The 19,967-nt window shown below is 60.1% G+C and overlaps 1 protein-coding gene across 8 annotated transcripts; it reads left to right on the top strand.

The window, feature by feature from the left end:
- Window positions 1-146: 146 nt before the first annotated feature.
- On the top strand, window positions 147-19,839 carry OBSL1 (obscurin like cytoskeletal adaptor 1). 8 transcript variants are annotated; one of them, XR_009564541.1, is made up of 22 exons: window positions 147-1,469; window positions 3,014-3,283; window positions 3,368-3,619; window positions 3,785-4,087; window positions 4,260-4,556; window positions 5,822-6,094; window positions 7,152-7,424; window positions 8,066-8,338; window positions 11,142-11,414; window positions 12,362-12,637; window positions 12,711-12,998; window positions 13,187-13,462; window positions 14,084-14,353; window positions 14,493-14,765; window positions 15,783-16,049; window positions 16,831-16,943; window positions 17,483-17,639; window positions 17,817-17,978; window positions 18,284-18,388; window positions 18,690-18,763; window positions 18,868-18,959; window positions 19,687-19,779. XR_009564541.1 is itself a non-coding variant. In XM_060301791.1 (21 exons), the coding sequence occupies exons 1-21, from the start codon at window positions 458-460 to the stop codon at window positions 19,837-19,839; spliced, it is 5,832 nt and encodes a 1,943-aa protein (XP_060157774.1). In that variant the 5' UTR covers window positions 147-457. The 8 variants fall into 8 exon arrangements, 4 of the variants coding, with proteins under 4 accessions (XP_060157774.1, XP_030694892.2, XP_060157773.1 ...); XM_060301791.1 differs by having other exon boundaries at window positions 18,690-18,959; window positions 19,691-19,839; XM_030839032.2 differs by having other exon boundaries at window positions 18,690-18,959.
- Window positions 19,840-19,967: the final 128 nt, after the last annotated feature.

The following is a 19,967-nucleotide window of genomic DNA, read 5'->3' on the forward strand; positions in this document are numbered from 1 at the left end:
TGGCCTGGAGGAGCCAGTCTGGGCTCTCGTCCTCCAGCTGTGTCATCAGAGAATATTTTGGGGATTGGCAGCTGCAGGCGCCTCTGCCACTCAGGCCCAAGCCTGGCGGGCGGCTGGGGACCTGGCGGCTGGAGGTGGGAGGGAGGAGGGGAAAGAGGCCCTGGCTGTGGGAGGGGGCTGGGAAGACTTGGCTCTCCGGAGCAGGAAGCCAGGCCGCAGGCAGGGGAGTCTGAGGGGCCCCTCGCTGGGGAGGCAAACAGGAAGGACTGCCCCCTGAGCCCTGGGCCCCGGCCCGGGAATCGCCGCCGCCAGACCCGCAGCTCCGGGCCGAGGGTAAGGAGGGGAACCGGGAGCGGGCGGCCAGGGGAAAGCTCCGCGAGTCCCGGCGCCCGGTCCCCAAACGCGCCCCGCCTCCCGGGCCCCGCCGCCGCTCCCGGCCTTCCCCCGCGCCGCCGCGATGAAGGCGGGCTCGGGGGACCAGGGGAGCCCCCCGTGCTTCCTGCGCTTCCCGCGGCCCGTGCGGGTGGTAAGTGGCGCCGAGGCCGAGCTCAAGTGCGTGGTGCTGGGGGAGCCGCCGCCCATTGTCGTATGGGAGAAGGGCGGGCAGCAGCTGGCGGCCTCGGAGCGCCTGAGCTTCCCGGCGGACGGCGCCGAGCACGGCCTGCTGCTGAGCGGCGCGCTGCCCACCGACGCGGGGGTCTATGTGTGCCGCGCCCGCAATGCAGCCGGAGAGGCCTACGCGGCGGCCGCCGTCACCGTGCTGGAGCCGCCGGCCCCCGAGCGCGAGCCCCAGCCTGCCGAACGCCCGCGGCCGCCGCCCGGGGCCGGGGAAGGCGCCCCGGTGTTCCTGACGGGGCCCCGGTCCCAGTGGGTGCTGCGGGGGGCGGAGGTGGTGCTGGAGTGCCAGGTGGGGGGCCTCCCCGTGCCAACGCTGTACTGGGAGAAGGACGGGATGGCGCTGGACGAAGTGTGGGACAGTAGCCACTTCTCCCTCGAACCTGGCCGCGCCGAGGGCCGCCCGGGCGCGAGCCTGGCGCTGCGCATCCTGGCGGCGCGGCTGCCCGACTCCGGCGTCTACGTGTGCCACGCCCGCAACGCGCACGGCCACGCGCGGGCCGGCGCGCTGCTACAAGTGCAGCAGCCCCCCGAGAGCCCGCCGGAGGACCCGGACGAGGCCCCCAACCCCGTGGTGGAGCCGCTCAAGTGCGCGCCCAAGACCTTCTGGGTGAACGAGGGCAAGCACGCCAAGTTCCGCTGCTACGTGATGGGCAAGCCCGAGCCCGAGATCGAATGGCACTGGGAGGGCCACCCGCTGCTCCCTGACCGCCGCCGCCTCATGTACCGCGACCGCGATGGCGGCTTCGTGCTCAAGGTGCTCTACTGCCAGGCCAAGGATCGCGGGCTCTACGTGTGTGCCGCGCGCAACTCGGCGGGCCAGACGCTCAGTGCCGTGCAGCTGCATGTTAAAGGTACCGCGGCGCCCCCGGGCGGCCGGGGCCCTGGGGAGGGGCCTCCAGCGCCCTCCCAGACCCTCCTAACTCCAGCCCCACTCAGTGTCCAGAAGACGGTGGGGAGTAAGGGAGGCTAAGTATTAAAATGCCATTTCCCGCCCACCTCGCAACCCCCAGGGATTCGGATTTAGTAGGTCTGCAGGGTACCTACTCCAGGAACTTCTTAGCAAGCTCCCCAAATGATTCTGAGGCAGATGGTGGAAAACCACTCTTAGATAAAGGGCTTTAAGGAATGATTCATGTACAGACCCAGAGGGACCTACAACTCCTGTAGTTCACTGTTTTTCAACCTCTTTGTTATTTCACCAACCTGTCCCCGGATGGAAATCCCATCTGGGGCCCCAATAAATAAGACAGATAAAAAGATCATTTTGTGGGTGTAAACTTCTAAATCCAAATTTATAACATGTACTTATAAAGTCAGTCAGTGAGAACAAGGGGTCTATTTCATTGAATATACACATTTGAACCACACATAACTGGGTCTAGTCTGTGAGCCCTATGGGGAAGGCCTGGTTGCAGGTGTCACATTGAGAAATTCCTGATTCGCACCAAAGGGAGAAAAAAAAAAATGCCCCGCAATTTTTGACTATTCACTCATTAGACTGCTCTCAGGTTTGCAAGAAGAAGAAGGTGAAGGAGAGGAAATTTATATATCAAAGTTGAGTCCCCAACAGTATTTAATAACTGCTTACATTGCTCATAAATAGAAAATTCAGGGAGGGAAAACACCCCAAACTCACACTGGAAGTTAAAGCTCTCCGTAATAGGAGTTCATCACAACTCATGACATTATACCCTCACTAGTTATTACCCAACTTGTTCCCTCAGAGGAAAAAGAGTTGGCAAATCTCCTGACCCCTGCCTGGCACGCAGTGAAGCGTGTGGCACCTGTGCCACAGTGGTGGCCTCTTGGGTACAGTTTGAGGCGTACAAACTGGCCAGGCAGGGCTGAACTCTAACCCCCCGAGGAGACAAAAGCCCCACATGATGACACAGCTTCCCAGAGCCGCATGACAAGACAGACGTGCTTCCCCAGCAGCCCAAGTGAGCCCACTGGCCGCTTCCATCATCCTGCTTTCTTTTTGTTAAATGCAGTTTTGAACGTGGTTAAAGTACTTTCAAAACGAAATTCAACTCAGACCTTTGCAGAATTGTGTGTGGTGCCTGTGAAGGGCCCCAGGGAACAATCTGAAAATCACTGATGTGGTCCAAGCCCTTCCATCCCTTTCTCCACTTTACGAGGAAAGAAACTGAGATCCAGGATCATGAAAATGGCCTTGGTCAAGGTGATGTGGCTAGCGAGTGTCAGGGTCAGATGAGAATATGGGTCCCCTGACTTCCTTTCTGGGGGTTTCTCTGATTTCACAATGACTGCTGGCTCTGGGAGAAGAGCAAATGGCCGGAGCTAATGTGGGTTTAGGCAGTAGGTGATGGGAGGAGAGTCTTTCTCCTGGTCGGGCCCTCTCCAGAGCCTTCTCTGGTCTCTCCCTTCTTCACAGAGCCTCGCCTCCGCTTCACGAGGCCCCTGCAGGACGTGGAGGGCCGGGAGCATGGGATTGTGGTGCTAGAGTGTAAAGTCCCCAACTCCCGCATTCCCACGGCCTGGTTCCGCGAGGACCAGCGGCTGCTGCCCTGCCGCAAGTACGAGCAGATCGAGGAGGGCACGGTCCGGCGCCTCATCATCCACAGGCTGAAGGCAGATGACGATGGAGTTTACCTGTGCGAGATGCGCGGCCGGGTGCGCACCGTGGCCAATGTGACAGTCAAAGGTCGGCTGGCCAGTGGGAGGAGGCCGAGACCGAGGCAGGCAGATGCCCAGACCCCGGGCTGACGGACTCCCATCCGTGTCTCAGGGCCCATCCTGAAGCGGCTGCCCCGGAAGCTTGATGTTTTTGAGGGAGAGAACGCGGTGCTGCTGGTGGAGACCCGCGAGGCTGGGGTGGAAGGGCGCTGGAGTCGAGATGGGGAGGACCTGCCGGCCACCTGCCAGAGCAGCTCCGGCCACATGCATGCCCTGGTCCTGCCAGGGGTCACCCGAGAAGATGCTGGCGAGGTCACCTTCAGCCTGGGCAACTCCCGTACCACCACTCTGCTCAGAGTCAAATGTGAGGGCCTGAAAATCCCTAGGCAGCCTCCTCAAGGGCTGGACAGGAGGGTCAGGGCTGGAAGGTGATCAGATGCCACAGTCTGGGTTGGCAAAGTGGACTTAAGGTCAGAGGGCTGTGGGAGGCTGGCGCAGGGCTCGGACGCAAACCCTGCCTTTGTCTCAGGCGTCAAGCACAATCCCCCGGGACCCCCAGTGTTGGCAGAAATGTTCAAGGGCCACAAGAACACGGTCCTGCTGACCTGGAAGCCTCCCGAGCCAGCTCCCGAGACCCCCTTCATCTACCGGCTGGAACGGCAGGAGGTGGGCTCAGAAGACTGGATCCAGTGCTTCAGCATTGAGAAAGCTGGGGCCGTGGAGGTGCCGGGAGACTGTGTGCCCTCCGAGGGCGACTACCGCTTCCGCGTCTGCACCGTCAGCGAACACGGCCGCAGCTCCCATGTCGTGTTCCATGGGTCTGCTCACCTCGGTGAGTCGGTCCCGCCAGCCCAGGCTGACAACCGCTGCACCCCAAGTCACACCCTCCCCATCACCTTCCTCCCTTCCCTGGCCCTCAGTCCCTGTCCTGTTATATGCCTTCTACCTGCCAGTCTCTGCCCTCTGCCCCCTGGTTCTGATGGCCGAACTCTGTCCCATCTCAGTGCCCACAGCTCGCCTGGTGGCCGGTCTGGACGACGTGCAGGTATATGACGGGGAAGATGCCGTCTTCTCCCTCGATCTCTCCACCATCATCCAGGGCACCTGGTTCCTTAATGGGGAAGAGCTCAAGAGTAATGAGCCAGAGGGCCAGGTAGAGCCTGGGGCCCTGCGGTACCGGATGGAGCACAAGGGCCTGCAGCACAGACTCATCCTGCAAGCTGTCAGGCACCAGGACAGCGGGGCCCTGGTTGGCTTCAGCTGCCCAGGTGTGCAGGACTCGGCTGCCCTCACCATCCAAGGTTCGTGCAGGTGGGGACCAGGGTGGGCAGAGAGGGTCAAGACACAGAAGTCCCGTTAGCACAATGCGACAGATGCTATTGCTGCTTCTCACACCTGGGCCAGGAGAGTAAGGGGCATCCATGGTGAGCTAGCTCAGGTAGAGGGCTCAGTGATCCCGAGGTTCAGTTTCAACTCGTGTGCAACATATGGGGGACCCCTGGTTATCCAGCATCATAGCGAAATTCTCTGGGGCACTTTGTGCAGGGTTCTGTCATGTGTGTCATCTCAGAGACACAGACCTCGGCTCCAGGTCCCTGACTGCTTCCTGCCCTATCGCGTAACGGCTGACGCTATCGGAGCAACTCTCTGTGTGCCAGGCACAATCCTACATCGCTTTGTATATGTTAATTAGCACAATCCTCTCAACAGCCCTACAGGATGGGTTCTTTTGTCATCCCGTTTTACAAGTGGGGAAACTGAGGCACAGAGAAGTTCAGTGACTTGCCCAAAGTCACAGAGCTAACGAGTGCTGGTGCTGGATTATGAACCCAGGCGGTCTGGCTTCAGAATCACACTCTGCCACCTGGGGAAAGAGGGCAGGAGAGGGAATGAGGCCTCCCCGAGGACGACAGATCTTGGTGGGGGTCTGAAAGTGCAGGGAACATGCTGGCATTTGCCATTGCACCATTGCTGGAGTTTGTACGGCCAGTCAAGGAATTCCTCAGTGCCCAAGTGCAGGGCCTTGAGGTGGTTAGCTGCCAGCATCCCAAGAGGAGGACAAAGTGAGAAATAACCAGCAACCAGAGCAGCGTTTCTAAAGTGCAACCCAGGTTCACTAACATCAGAGTCATGTGGAGGCTGGTCTATAATGCAGATTCCCGGGCCCCTGCACGCTTGGGGGGAGGAGCCTAAGAATCTGCATTTTCAGCAGGCTCCCTGGGAATTCTTATGCACACTAAAACCACTGCTCTTAAGAGTTGGTCTTAAGCCTAAAACTTTTTTTTTTTTTTTTTTGTCTGCGCCATGCGGCATGCGGGATTTTAGTTCCCCGACCAGGGACTGAACCCGTGACCCCTGCACTGGGAGTGTGGAGTCTTAACCACTGGACCACCAGGGAAGTCCCAGCCCAAAACTAATTTTTAAAACCAGCAAATGCATCGATGGCAATCATCCAGCCTGATGTGCCCACCCCCCTACCCTGAGCACATACCCTGGAGTGGGGTGTTTATTGGGGTAGCAGAGCACAACTAGGGTGCCGCACATGACCACACCTCTCCCCAAGCAGAGAGCCCGGTGCACATCCTGAGCCCCCAGGACAAGGTGTCGTTGACCATCACAACCTCGGAGCGGGTGGTACTGACCTGTGAGCTCTCCCGGGTGGACTTCCCAGCGAGCTGGTACAAGGACGGGCAGAAGGTGGAGGAGAGCGAGTCGCTGGTGGTGAAGATGGATGGGCGCAAACACCGCCTGATCATGCCTGAGGCCCAGGTCCAGGACAGTGGCGAGTTTGAGTGCAGAACGGAAGGGGTCTCAGCCTTCTTCAGCGTCTCCGTCCAAGGTCAGGGACCGTGGCGGCCTGGGCTCCCCCAAGCTGAGGCTGACCCTGGGGGCTGTGTGAACCCTGCCCCCCTGGTCTGCCTGCTCGGGGGTCCCTTCCGAAGGGCCCTAGGGGGCAAGGGGACATGTTTGCAGATCACACTGCCCATGCACCACCCTCCAGCACACTTGGCCCCCATGTAGCCTTTGCGGGTGGGAAAGTGGGGGGGCCTCAGTTCAATTAAGGGAAGGGAGGTGGGAGCTAACATTTGTTAGGCACCTACTAGCCAGTTCCTATGCTGTATACTTCAAATGTACACTTGCATTCAGTGTTCACAACTATGTGAGGGGCAGTACATATCCATTCACAGATGAAGCAGCTGAGGTTTAGAGAGGTTATGCAACTTGCTCACGATCACACGGCAGCAAATACCCTAGCTGGGTTCACACCCAGGACTGCCTATCCCACTGCCCCAGGTGGCCAGGGTCAAAAGGAAGTTTTAGGTGCAGTGGTCCAGAGGCTCTCAGAAGCCAGTACATGTCTGGCTGCTTCGGAACCACCCTGGAAGCCGTAAGTGCATAGGCTCCCCCAGCCCTCCAGAGCCAGAACATCCAGGACAGAGCCTGGAGATCCACTCTGGGAGAACAACTCAGGAACCACTGATCCAGCTCCATCTTCTCACTTTGAGTGGCCCCATTGCCAGAAGGTCCTCTGGCCCCTGCCTGAATGTACCAGTGATAGGGAGCGCTGCCCCACGGTATCACCACTAAATTGTTCCCACCTCTTCCCCGTCCTGCGATCAGCCCTCCGGGGGCTTCCTTGAAAAAGCAGCAAGTACGGCCCTGATGTGACCTCCTCTCAGCCTAGACAAAGCCCTCTGTGTCCCCAGCCACCCCCCTCTGATCCTCTGGGAACTCACAGAGCCCTCCAGTGCCATGTGATCGGTCACACCTCACCCGCCACACCCTCAGTCGTCTGTGTCATTGCCCCAGAGCACCCCACCCCAGCCAAGCAGCCAGTGTGCACTCATGTCTCCTGTTTTGGGGTGTCTGTGTGACCCCATCTCTGCTCCCCCCAGACCCCCCCGTGCACATCCTGGATCCCCGGGAGCACGTGTTCGTGCACGCCATAACCTCCGAGTGCGTCATGCTGACCTGTGAGGTGGACCGGGAGGACGCCCCCGTGCACTGGTACAAGGACGGGCAGGAGGTAGAAGAGAGCGACTTCGTGGTGCTGGAGAACGAGGGGCCCCATCACCGCCTGGTGCTGCCCGCCGCCCAGCCTCCAGATGGGGGCGAGTTCCAGTGCGTCGCTGGGGACGAGCGCGCCTACTTCACCGTGACCATCACAGGTGGGGCTCCAGGCAGTCCACAGGAGGGGGACGGTGTGCCCTGCCCCTGCCTGGGCAGCTGGTACACTCCTGGGCCACTGTTCCCAGCCCCTGCTTCCCTTCCCCTAGCTTTCTCCCCAAACCAGGCTCTGCACCCTGAGGTTCAGTCACCCGCAGAAAATGCATTGTCATAAACACACCAGTCACAGCTACATCAGTCAAAGGAAAGCCTGCCTTCTCTGTTCTGAAGATCTTCCAAGGGGAGCTTTAGGGGTGGCAGTGCTACCACAGGGCAGGGTCTAGGGTGGGTGCGCCCAGGCACTAGAGGGGTCAGAAGGTCTGAGGCCTGCAGGAGACCCCAGCTCCATCTGGGCACCCAACCCTCCTCTCCCCAGTCCTACCCTTCGTATTGTCCCTGTCCCAACCCAGAGAATATAAAGAGTTTCTACAGCCGAGGCTGACACCACAGTCCCCACTGTGCCACCGTGCCCCAACTGTGACTGACTGTCCGAGCAGCTGTGAGCCATGGTCCGAGGGAAGACCCTCTTCTTCAACACACAGCCCACCTTCCCGGAGTAGGGAACAGGCGTGGACCAGGTGGGGCAGCCAGGCACCTCGGCCCCAGCCCCTGACGCCCGGCCACAGCTGTCCCTGTCCTCCAGATGTCTCCTCGTGGATCGTGTATCCCAGCGGCAAGGTGTACGTGGCAGCCGTGCGCCTGGAGCGTGTGGTGCTGACCTGCGAGCTCTGCCGGCCCTGGGCCGAGGTGCGCTGGACCAAGGATGGCGAAGAGGTGGTGGAGAGTCCCGCGCTGCTCCTGCAGAAGGAGGACACCGTCCGCCGCCTGGTGCTGCCCGCCGTCCAGCTGGAGGACTCGGGCGAGTACTTGTGTGAAATCGATGACGAGTCTGCCTCTTTCACCGTCACTGTCACAGGTGTGGGCCCACCCCAGCTGCCCGCGGTCACCAGAGGACAGTCCTGAGCCCTTGCGGGAGCTGGCCACATAGCCCCTAGCTAGCATGTGGGGGAGGGGGGAGGGGGGCTGCAGGTGCATGGACCGGGGGGCCCTGCCCGGAAGACCCCAGGGTCTGTGTTTGAATAAGCAGGCTCCTCCCCGGCGCCCAGGGCCAGGAATAGCTATCCTCCACCGGCTCGTTTACTGAGCACTTTCTACGTGTCAGGTACTGGGCCAGGTGCTGCAGGTCACTGGTGCGTATTGCAGACGTGGTCCCTGCTCCCAGCTGCCAGAGAGCTGGGGAGTCAGCCGTTAACCAGGGGTCGCAAACGGGCAGTCCCTAGGGCCCCATACAGCCCACAGATATGTTTTGTTTGGCCTGCAGAGTCTTACCAAAGTCAGGACAGTTCAAATAACAACCCGGAGTTATGCGTCCTCTTGAAAAAGCCGAAGACCCGGCGCCTCTGGTCCCGCTTCCCCCCTTGGCGACGAACAGCTGGCGCTGAGTAGCAGCTGCCCCTGTAACACGGGGCCCACATTCCTCTGTCCCACCCTGCCCGCTGTTCCTTTTTGCTCCCCCCAGACCACTTCAGCCACTGACCTTACCTTACCTGGCCCCCGTGGGCATTTGAGTTTGCGACCCCTGTGTTTAACCAATAAACACGCAAATAAATGTACAGCGACACCTCGTGACAAGTGCTGTGAGGGGTGAGGTCTCAAGAGAGCAGGAGGTCAGGGAGGGCCTCGGGGAAAGTCGGTCGCCGTGCCACCCGGGGTGGGCTCCGGACGGCCACTCAGCAGCTCACAGACGCACGCGCGCACGTCCCTCCGGGAGTGCACAGACTGGCAGGAGAGCCGGGCACATTAGAGGGTCTCAGAGTGAGGGTTGCCGGGTGTCGTGATAGGGTGCAGTGGGTACCCAAAGCTGGGGGCTGATGACCTGGTTGGCAGGCAGGAAGTGCCTTCGAAGTGGCCATCTGGAGCAGCGGCCGAGTTAGCTAAGTGGGGGTCAGGGTTTGGGCTGAAGGTGGGGGGAGAATGTTCCAATCGGGAAAGCACAGGAGGACTCTGGAAGTGACGGTTCAGTGCCAGAAACTTTGGGACTGCAGCCCACAGCGCCAATCCCACCGTGTGTGAGGGGGATGGGGAGGGTGGGACCTAGGCAGCTCTGGGCGGCACAGAAGAACCCACTGGCTGCACTGGAGCGACCATCCTGATGCTGGCATCATCTGGTTACCCTGCCCTGTCCCTGCCCTGCCCTAGGAACAATGCTTCAGCCTAGGCTTGAGCTACTTAGGGCCCCCCGACTCCCTGCACCCCAGAAGCACACAAGTCACAAAGCCGAAGAGGCCTTTCTGCACACATTCTGTCCCGTAGTGAATCCCTTCAACCTCTCCCGCCCCAACCCCTGGCCAGACATAATGGCCGCAGACACACACATTCCAGCTCATAACTGGCCTCCCGCAAAACACCAGATTCTTCGTGAGAGGCTCACACAACACACCTTGTGTGGACCAGGAGAATCAAGTCTGATGCCAAGCTGTGGGCCACAGCTGTGCAGGCACCCCAGCCCCATGGCTGCACCCCATTCTCACTCCACTGCCTCCATCACCTCCCCCACCACTCAGGCAGCCGCACTCTGCAATCTACTGGTGGTGCTGGGCCTCAGAGAACCAGCCTGCATCCTGTAGACTCTTAGAATAAGCCCAGTTAGGGAGGAGGCGGAGGCAAGGGCTCAGTGTGCACTGGTGGGCACATCTGCCCTTACACGCCTCTGCAAAGACCTAGACCAGGAAGCTAGCAGTTCCCCAGCCCAGCCACAAGGGGGCCAAATGCTAAAGGAACACGAAAGTGTCGTGGAGACTTGATTCTGGGAGACCTCCAAGGTACGTGAAAGCATGGGCAGGCCCGGGCTCAGTGCACTGGTCACCACCAATATTGCCATGGCTCCTTTCTGTGAGAGACTGACCACTCCAGAGCAGCTGGAGATGAACTCCTAGAAACAGCATTTAATATCCCTGGGGAAATCTTAGGTGTTGACAACTCATGCACAGATGCAAAATTCATTACTGTTTCCTGCAAGCCTTGGCTTGGAGTCCTTACCACTGCTTGCAGAGTCTGACCCTCCCTTTATCAGATGGTAGTTCTTCCTCCTGCCCTTGAGTAGGTATAGCCAGCTATGACCATAAGGAAGTTGCTTAATCACACCATGCCTCAGTTGCCTCATCTGGGAAATGGGTATAAAATAATACCTACTCCTTAGGATTGCTACGAGGGTGTAAAGTGCTTATGACTGTTCCTGGAACTCTAGCAAGCTGTATATAAGTACTTGCTATTACAAATCCACCATCCCTTATCCACAATTCTGAAATTAAAAAAAAAAACTGCTCAAAATCAAAAGGCTTTTTGTAAGTTTGGTATTAAAAGTCATTTCAGTAAAATCTGAACTTAACTCTGTGAAGCTATTTGTACTTTTTAAGTAGCCTGCTTAGGGTGAATCTGTATGTTACACTGCAGAAATGTTAATGTGATTGATTATGGGGGGACCACAGTGGGGGCTGATGGCGGTAGGTGATGTATGATGAACGCACCATTTCTGGAATCGGAAGCATTGTGGATTCTGAAGCACTTCTGGCCCCAGGGATTTCAGAGAACAGATTTCGGGCCTATTATTATCCTTATTACTCTTATGATTGTGGGTGACCGGGGCTTCATGCTGCCAGATGGCTCCAGGGAGACTGACGGTGAGTTTGTGACAGGCTGTGGTTGTCCCCACTCTACAGAACCCCCGGTGCGCATCATACACCCCCGGGACGAGGTGACCTTGGTCGCCGTGAGCTTGGAGTGTGTGGTGCTGACGTGTGAGCTGTCGCGGGAGGACGCCCCCGTGCGCTGGTACAAGGATGGGCTGGAGGTGGAGGAGAGTGAGGCCCTGGTGCTGGAGAGTGATGGGCCCCGCCGCCGCCTGGTGCTGCCTGCTGCCCAGCCCGAGGACGGGGGCGAGTTCGTGTGCGACGCTGGAGACGACTCAGCCTTCTTCACTGTCACCGTCACAGGTGGGCGGTCTCTGGGACACCCTGGGGAGGAAAAGAGGCAGGAGGCTGAGGGACAGACACCCAACCCTCCCAGTTCTTGCACCTTCAGGGTCCCTGACTGCTGCACACGGCTCTCCCCTTGTCCAGCCTTCCCCCTCCCCCAGCCTCCTCATTCTCAGCCATTAGAGAGCCCTGACTTGCCCAAATCATACCAGGACAATGACCAGAGACCTGGTGGAGAGAGCCCAGCCTCCAGGAGCACTTATTCATTCACTTATTCAACCAATGCTGATGTGCTCGGCACTGTTCTGAATGCTGAGGGATATAGCAGTGAACCAGGGAGAGTTATTCATTCACTTATTCAACAAATGCTGATGTGCTCGGCACTGTTCTGAATGCTGAGGGATACAGCAGTGAACCAAGGAGAGTTATTCATTCACTTATTCAACAAATGCTGATGTGCTCGGCACTGTGCTGAATGCTGAGGGATACAGCAGTGAACCAGGGAGAGAAAACCTGTCTTTATGGAGCTTGCCTTCTCGTGAGAGTGGACAGGCAGCAAATAAGGAAAATAGAGGGGTTTTCGGGTGGTGATCGGAGGCAGAGCAGGCAAAGGGGATAGGAAGTGCGGGTGGGGGTAGGGAGGGATGTGCATCGGGGTCAGACAGATGTGGCTGTGAGTGTGGGTCTACCTCTTTTTTTCCCGTGTGACCTAGAGCAAGTCAGTTCTCTATAAAGAGGCTTCAGGTCCTCATCTGTAAAGTGAAGCCAACAATAGGGAATGTCAGGAGTAGCTGAGCAAAGAGCTGCAGTGCGCTTAGCACAACACCTGGCACACGGTGAGTGCCCACGGATTGTAGTGGCACCGTTCCCAAGAGCTGCCCTGCAAAGGGCTGAGAATCCAGTGGGGAGGCAGGTAGAGGCCTGCTGGCCGAGCCCACTCTCCCCTCTCTCTATCCACCCACCAGCCACTCCAGAGAGGATTGTGCACCCGGCGGCCCGCTCCCTGGACCTGCAGTTCGGGGTTCCAGGGCGCGTGGAGCTGCGCTGCGAGGTGGCCCCGGCTGGGTCCCAGGTGCGCTGGTACAAGGATGGGCTGGAGGTGGACGCGTCAGATGCCCTGCAGCTGGGTGCCAAGGGGCCCGCTCGCACCCTGACCCTGCCCCACGCCCAGCCTGAGGACGCCGGGGAGTATGTGTGCGAGACTCGTGATGAAGCCGTCACCTTCAACGTCAGCCTGGCTGGTGGGTGCTCCCGGCCAGCCAAGGTGCGGGAGGTGGGAGCATCACCGAGCTGATACCTCTCCTCTCTGTCCAGAGCCCCCAGTCCAGTTCCTTGCCCCAGAGGCAGCCCCCAGCCCGCTCTGCGTGGCCCCCGGGGAGCCGCTGGTGCTGAGCTGTGAACTGTCCCGGGCTGGCGCCCTCGTCTTCTGGAGCCACAACGGGAGGCCGGTGCAGGAGGGTGAGGGCCTGGAGCTCCAAGCCGAGGGCCCCCGCCGTATCCTCTGCATCCGGGCTGCAGACCCGGTCCACGCAGGCCTCTACACCTGCCAGGCAGGGGCAGCCCCGGGGGCGCCCAGCCTCAGCTTCACCGTCCAAGTGGCTGGTGAGTATAGCCCGGGCAGGAAGCCTGAGAGTCGCACCCCGAAACCCACGAGTCTCCCCCTTCTCTAGCACACCTGGCCCACCCCCTGCCCCACTGCTTTCGGTCCCTTTCCCTGTCTTGCCTCCCACTGCCCTCCTCCCAGCCCACGAGCCACTCCCTCCTGGTGACCTCCGGCTCTGAGCCCACAGAGCCCCCCGTGCGGGTGGTGGACCCCGAGGCAGCCCAGACGAGGGTTCGCAGCACCCCAGGCGGGGACCTGGAGCTGGTGGTGCACCTCTCCGGGCCGGGAGGCCCTGTGCGCTGGTACAAGGACGGGGAGCGCCTGGCAAGCCAGGGGCGGGTGCAGCTGGAGCAGGACGGGGCGAGGCAGGTGCTGCGGGTGCAGAGGGCCCGGAGCAGGGACGCCGGGGAGTACCTGTGCGACACGCCCCAGGACAGCCGCATCTTCCTCGTCAGCGTGGAAGGTAACAGTGCACCACTCACACCCCAAGGGCCACACGCCTGAACCACTCTGGGCCCCCGCGCCCCGACCCCACCTCTCTGCCTCTGGCTCCAACCCATGCATGCGTGACTATTCCTGGGATGAGGGCTCAGGGCTCCCTTTTCCAGGAACCCTCAAATAATAGGAGGGGCACGGACCAGTGGTTAAAAGCAGGGCTCTGGAGTCAGCGCCACCCACACCAGTTTCCAATCTAGATTCTGCTTCCCAGTAGTTGTGTGACACTGGCAACTTACTTAAACTCTCTGAGCCCCAGCTCCAAAGTGGAGGGACAATGTTTGTCCTATAGGGCTGTTGTGACAGTTAAATGAGATAAATTGGGTCCATAGTAAATGACCTACTATTACTAGGGAGTCAGAGAGGTGGGTGCCAGGCCAGCATTGGGTGGAAGTGGCTAGGAGTAGCAGGGCGTTGACGTCTTGTCCTTTGAAACACCTCATGGCTGACACACAGTAGGTCCTCAGGAAGGTTCTGTTCAATAACTGGAGGATGAGGGCCTGTTACTGGAGGTGAGGGAATGCAAAGGGGATGAGGAGGAGGGAGGCGGAAAGACCCAGCCCACCTCACTGCCTGACCCCACCCCCAGAACCACCGCCGGTGAAGCTGGTCTCAGAGCTGACACCACTCACTGTCCACGAGGGTGATGATGCCACGTTCCGGTGTGAAGTCTCCCCACCGGACGCCGACGTCACTTGGCTGCACAATGGGGCCATTGTCACCCCAGGGCCCCAGCTAGAGGTGGCCCAGAATGGCTCAAGCCGCATATTGACCGTGCGAGGCTGCCAGCTCGAGGACGCGGGGACCGTGACTGCCCAAGCAGGGGGCACATCCACAAGTGCCCGGCTCCACGTTCGAGGTTTGGTCCTGATGGAGACACAATAGTCTTGTTCCTGAACCTATTCTCCCAGCCCCGGCCATGACAGGGGACAGATCCCTGAGAGGGAGCAGGGGGTCAGCCCACCAGGCTCCACGGCCCCCTCTCTCTTTCTCCCCAGAGACGGAGCTGCTGTTCCTGCGGCGGCTGCAGGACGTGCGGGCAGAGGAAGGCCAGGACGTGTGCCTCGAAGTAGAGACAGGCCGAGTGGGTGCGGCAGGGGCCGTGCGCTGGGTGCGAGGTGGGGCACCCCTACCACCCGACTCCCGCCTGTCCACAGCCCAGGATGGCCACATCTACCGCCTCTTCATCCACGGTGTCGTACTGGCCGACCAGGGCACCTACGGCTGCGAGAGCCACCACGATCGCACCCTGGCCAGGCTCAGCGTGAAGCGTGAGTGCCCCGTCCTCTCCTAACACATCGCCCGCCCCGTGGCACAGTCTCTCCTGGCTGGCCCAGGGCCCCTCAGACCCCCACCAAAGTGCCCCTCGCCACAAGGCAAGTCAGCCCTGGCTGACCCCCAGGAGTGTGACCTGAAGCAGCCTGCCCAAAGCAAAACTCTTCTTTTTCTAATGTTTTCTATTTACCTTAGAAGTCCATGTGGATTTTGCATTCCATTTCGTATGTCCAAGTTGGCTTTGCTATAAACGTAAATATTATACTCCAGAAAGACTTGCCGTGTTTATCCTTCAGTCACCTGCCCCGGGATACATGGGCCCAGCTGAGAAGTAGGGATGGGTGGCAAATAGCACCCACTCCCCCAAGATGGTGTGGTATTAACTGTGTGACCTCATGCAAATTACTTACCTCTCTGAGCCAAGTTTTCTTTAAAAAGGGTCTTTGGGAACATTGACTGGGATAATGAGAAATACCCACAGAGAGCTTGGTAAATGGTTGTTGGTGGTGTGTATACTCTTCTAATTTATTTCATTCATTTAATCACAATAAACCCATGTCTCAATGCTATTAACCTTGTATAGCTGGAGAAACTGAGGCCCAGAGAGGTCAAGCAATTTGCCAAAGGTTACACAGCACACAAACTATGTGGCAGGGTCCAGTCCTGGTGTGTCTGACTTCAAATTCTGTGCTTCTTCCAGTGTCACAGCACCCCTCACCCAAACTCCTCACCCCCCTAACCACACATCACCCCCTTCATGTATCTCCTCTCCTAACCCTAGTAAGCCCCTCTCTCCACCCAAGTCTGAATGGCTCTGCTCCCTTCTTCCTGCACCCTGGTTCTGAACTTAGTTCTATAAGGCCTTACAAGGTTGGGTGTTAGGGGTGGTGCCGGCAGAGCCAAGGTGTGTGTGGCGGGCCGGGGGAGGGGGGGAGGGGGGGGGAGGGGGGCCCGAAAGCCCCGCCCAGATTTGGAGCCCTCATCCTCCTTCTTCCCCCATCTCCTCCCACTAGCAAGGCAGCTAAGGGTGCTGCGGCCTCTGGAGGATGTGACCGTCATCGAGGGGGGCAGCGCCACCTTCCAGCTGGAGCTGTCCCAGGAGGATGTGACCGGGGAGTGGGCCCGGGGTGGAGTCCGGCTGCAGCCGGGGACCACATGCCAAATTTACGCAGAGGGCCACGCTCACTGCCTGGTACTCAGTGGCCTGGGCCTGGCCGACTCGGGCTGCATCTCCTTCACTGCGGATGCCCTGCGCTGTGCAGCCAGACTCACTGTGAGAGGTGCGGCCTCTGGAACCGCTGCCTGCCTGCTGACAGCTCTGGGTGTGATTCTACCGATCCCACTACCCGTGTGGCCCCCACTGACCCTGTCCCAGTGTGGCCCTCACTGACCTCCCTGCCAGAGTTTGACTCCCCTGACCCTTTGGCCATGTGTGGCCCCAGTGAGTGCCCTGCCTGAGTGTGTCTCCACCAACCCCCCCGTCCCAATGGACCACTGACTGTGCTGCTGTGAGGTGCTTGTGCCGGTGTGGTGTCTGTCTGCCTGACCATGGCCCTGCTGGCCACTCTGAGTGTGAGCCCACTGACCACGCCTGCCTGCTGCAGCCCCCTCTGCCTGTCTGAGTGTGCCCCTCTCACCACCCAAGTCCCAACAATCCACTGACTATGCCAAAGGGTGACTCCGTTGGCAACTCTGTTTCAGTATCTCCCATTCTTGTTTGCAGCCCTGGTCTGTTCCCCACCGACCATATCTGCTCTAGGGTTCCCCCATTGCTCCTGTGAGCCCATGGTGTCCCCCACTGGCCAGTGTCTCCTGTCCATTCCAGCCAGTGTGGCCCCCACTGACCACATTTGCCTATGGGTAGCTCCACTGGCATCTCTGCTTCAGTTTCCACTATGCCCCTCTAGCCCCAGCATGTCCCCCCCACTGACCAGCATCCCCTTTAGACCACTTTGTCCCAGCATGCGCTCCACTCACTGGTGGCCTCTGTTGATCACCTTGTCTAAATGTGCCCACCAGTGACCCCTTGTGCCCAATGTGTCTGCCTTCTCCCACTCCCAGAGGCCCCAGTGACCATTGTGCGGGGGCCACAGGACCTAGAAGTGACCGAGGGTGACACAGCTACTTTCGAGTGTGAACTTTCCCAGGCCTTGGCTGATGTCACCTGGGAGAAGGTCAGAGCCCAGCCCCAGCCCAGCCCACCTCGGCATCATAACATCAGTAACAACCCCCAACAGAAATAACTAATACTCACTGAGCCATGCGCCTGGCACTGTGCTAAGATTTACTCTACATTTGATCCTCTAAACCTTACAGCAGCCCTATGAGGCAGGTCTTATTATCTGCATGTTATCTATAAGGAGACTGATGCGCCGTGGGGTGAAGTATTGCCCAGGGGCAGACGTAGAGCCCATATTTGAATCCAGGTTTCCTGGTCCAGAATCCACACGCATGGCTGGTATGAGCAGTACATGACTCTAGGCTTCCCGCGCCCGTGGCTCCGTTCTCAGCCCTAACGTCCCCAAAGGGTGACACCTTCCCAATGAGACTCCTGGCGAGGTCCCGGAAGGCGCAGGACGGCCCTGCTCCACAGCATAAACGTGCCTCGAAACCGCTTGGCACAAACAGAGGGAGCGGCCGCCTACGAGGAGGGCAGGGGCCGTTTGTGCCCAGACGAGCTTTCACCGCGACCCTTTGCAACTCCCGCCCCCAGGACGGGCAACCGCTCACCCCCAGCCCTCGGCTCAGACTCCAGGCCCTCGGCACCCGCCGCCTTCTCCAGCTGCGGCGCTGCGGTCCCTTGGACGCCGGGACCTACAGCTGCGTGGTGGGGATGGCCCGAGCCGGGCCCGTCCACCTGGTGGTTCGCGGTGGGTACCGGTCGCTGCCCGGGCGGGGCACTGCTGTGGGTGCCGGGTCTGCGGACCGGACTTGCCCCGGGGTCCTGCTCTGCGGCGTCTAAGGAGGGGAGCGGGGGGCGGGGGCGGGGCAGGGTACCGCCCCCTCCGCTCCGCCCCGCCCACCTCACGGCCCCGGCTCCGCCCCAGAGCGCAAGGTGTCTGTCCTCTCCGAGCTTCTGTCGGTGCGCGCCCGCGAAGGCGACGGAGCCACGTTCGAGTGCACCGTGTCGGAGGTCGAGCCAACCGGGAGCTGGGAGCTCGGAGGCCGCCCGCTGAGACCCGGAGGCCGCGTCCGCATCCGACAGGAAGGTCTGACCGACTTTCTACCCGCTCTGGCCCCTCGCTGCCCCGCCCTACCAGGATAAGTCCCACCTCCAGGCCAAATGGGCCCCGCCCCACGGCCCAAGGAGCAGTCTCTCGATCTCTCCCTGGCCCCCAGCTCTGAGCCCTCGGTCCTGGACCTGCCCTCTTACCCCTCGGCATCTCAATTCCGCCCCGCCCAGCGCACATTTACCGCGTCCGAACCGACCCGGGGACCTACTCTGGCCCCACCCTCATGCCCGAACCCTCCCCAGAGGCGGCTCCGGCCTCACTAGCGCCCCCTTCACCCCCAGGGAAGAAACACATTCTGGTGCTGAGCGTGCTGCGCGCGGAGGACACTGGTGAGGTCCGCTTCCAGGCGGGACCCGCCCAGTCCGTGGCTCAGCTGGAGGTGGAGGGTAAGCAACTGGGGCATGGACGACCTGGAGTGAACACTGTCTACCCCTGGAACTGGCAAGCTGGCGGCTGGTCCAAGGAACCCTACCTTCCCCACCCCTTCCTCCCGGGGCTCTCCGGCGGCGGATCACAGAGAGCAGTGTATTTCCTGGGGAGCAGGAGACTTTGGGTTGAGGGTAGAGAGAAACGGGGTGGTGGCATAGAGGTCTAAGACCAGGAGTGGAGGCCACAGCGGGAGGGAAGATGCGTCTCTCTTCCTGGGACCCAGCGTGTCCCTATTAAGCCCTCATCCTCCACCCCCAGCATTGCCTCTCCAGATATGCCGCCGCCCCCCTCGCGAGAAGACAGTTCTGGTCGGCCGCCGGGCGGTGCTGGAGGTGACTGTGTCCCGCTCGGGGGGCCAAGTGTGCTGGTTGCGGGAGGGGGTCGCGCTGTGCCCGGGAGACAAGTACGAGCTGCGCAGTCATGGCCACACCCACAGCCTGGTCATCCATGACGTGCGACCTGAGGACCAGGGCACCTACTGCTGCCAGGCCGGCCAGGACAGCGCCCACACACGGCTGCTGGTAGAGGGTGAGTAAAGCCGACGGGGCAGAGGTCAGAAAGGCAGGTCGGCTGGCCAGGGGTCTCCTAGGAGCTGGTGGGCTGAGACACACCTCCTGCAGATTTTCCAAGACTTGGGACGGCAAGCTGGTTCTGAGATGTGTTGGAGGTGTGGAATGGGGAGGCGGGAGTTCACAGCCAGGGCTGAGGAGAGGAGGGAGTCCCGTGTTCTCAACAGGAACCACTTGGTTCAGGGCAGCTGTTTCCACCTTTCTACACCCCTTCCTGTCCGAGCTTCTCCTTACTCCCTCCTGCCTCTGGACCATGTTCGTCTCTCCTGAATGCCCCATTTGTACCCAAGTTCCTCTCCTTCCCACCTACCAGCCCCTGGTCTGTGCCCCCCGCCTGTCCCTCACCCTCTCCTGCTCTCTGCCCAGCTGGCTCCTGCCCATCTCAGCAAGCTGCGCTCCGCCTGGGCAGAGGGCTTCTGCTAGTCCCATTTCTTTCCTCTTCCACTTAGGAGGTGCCCCCCTCTCCACCTGAACTCCTGTGTTCCCTTCAGGTGCCTACCTTTCCCCACCTCTGACTGGCCACCCTCACTTTCCTGCCCCCACAGACAGCCCTGACAGAGGCCTAGAAAGGGTGGTTCAGAGGGTGAGGGCCCAGCTCTTGCTGTCTGGGTGCCCAGGCTCTGCCAGGGGAGAGGATTGTGGTGCCCACTGTCTCCCCAGCCCCACTCGCAGTCATTCCTCCGCAGGTAGCTAGGAGGACCGAACCAGGCCAGGCGGGTGCCCTCGGACAGCTTGGAAGGCGCATGCCCTTACCCTGGGAAGGGGTGGGGAGGGAGGGGAACCAGAGGTGTTGGGAGACAATAAAAGTGGTGCAGCCCCTTTCCTGGCTCTCTGTGTGACGTGGGAGGGCAGAACTTGCCTGGAGCCCCTGTGTAGTGAGTGACACAGGGGACCAAGGGCTGCAGTGCTTCCATCTTGGCCCATGGAAGTACCAGCCACCAAAGACCACCACTCCTGGCAGAAGCCT

This window comes from Globicephala melas, chromosome 7 (assembly GCF_963455315.2).
Source record: "Globicephala melas chromosome 7, mGloMel1.2, whole genome shotgun sequence".
Lineage (NCBI taxonomy): Eukaryota > Metazoa > Chordata > Mammalia > Artiodactyla > Delphinidae > Globicephala > Globicephala melas.

Coding starts and splice junctions, on each gene's coding strand:
- OBSL1 (XM_060301791.1), top strand. CDS start 458: ATGAAGGCGGGCTCGGGGGACCAGGGGAGCCCCCCGTGCTTCCTGCGC. Junction 3,620..3,784: donor CACTCTGCTCAGAGTCAAAT/GTGAGGGCCTGA, acceptor CCTTTGTCTCAG/GCGTCAAGCACAATCCCCCG. Junction 7,425..8,065: donor CTTCACCGTGACCATCACAG/GTGGGGCTCCAG, acceptor CCTGTCCTCCAG/ATGTCTCCTCGTGGATCGTG.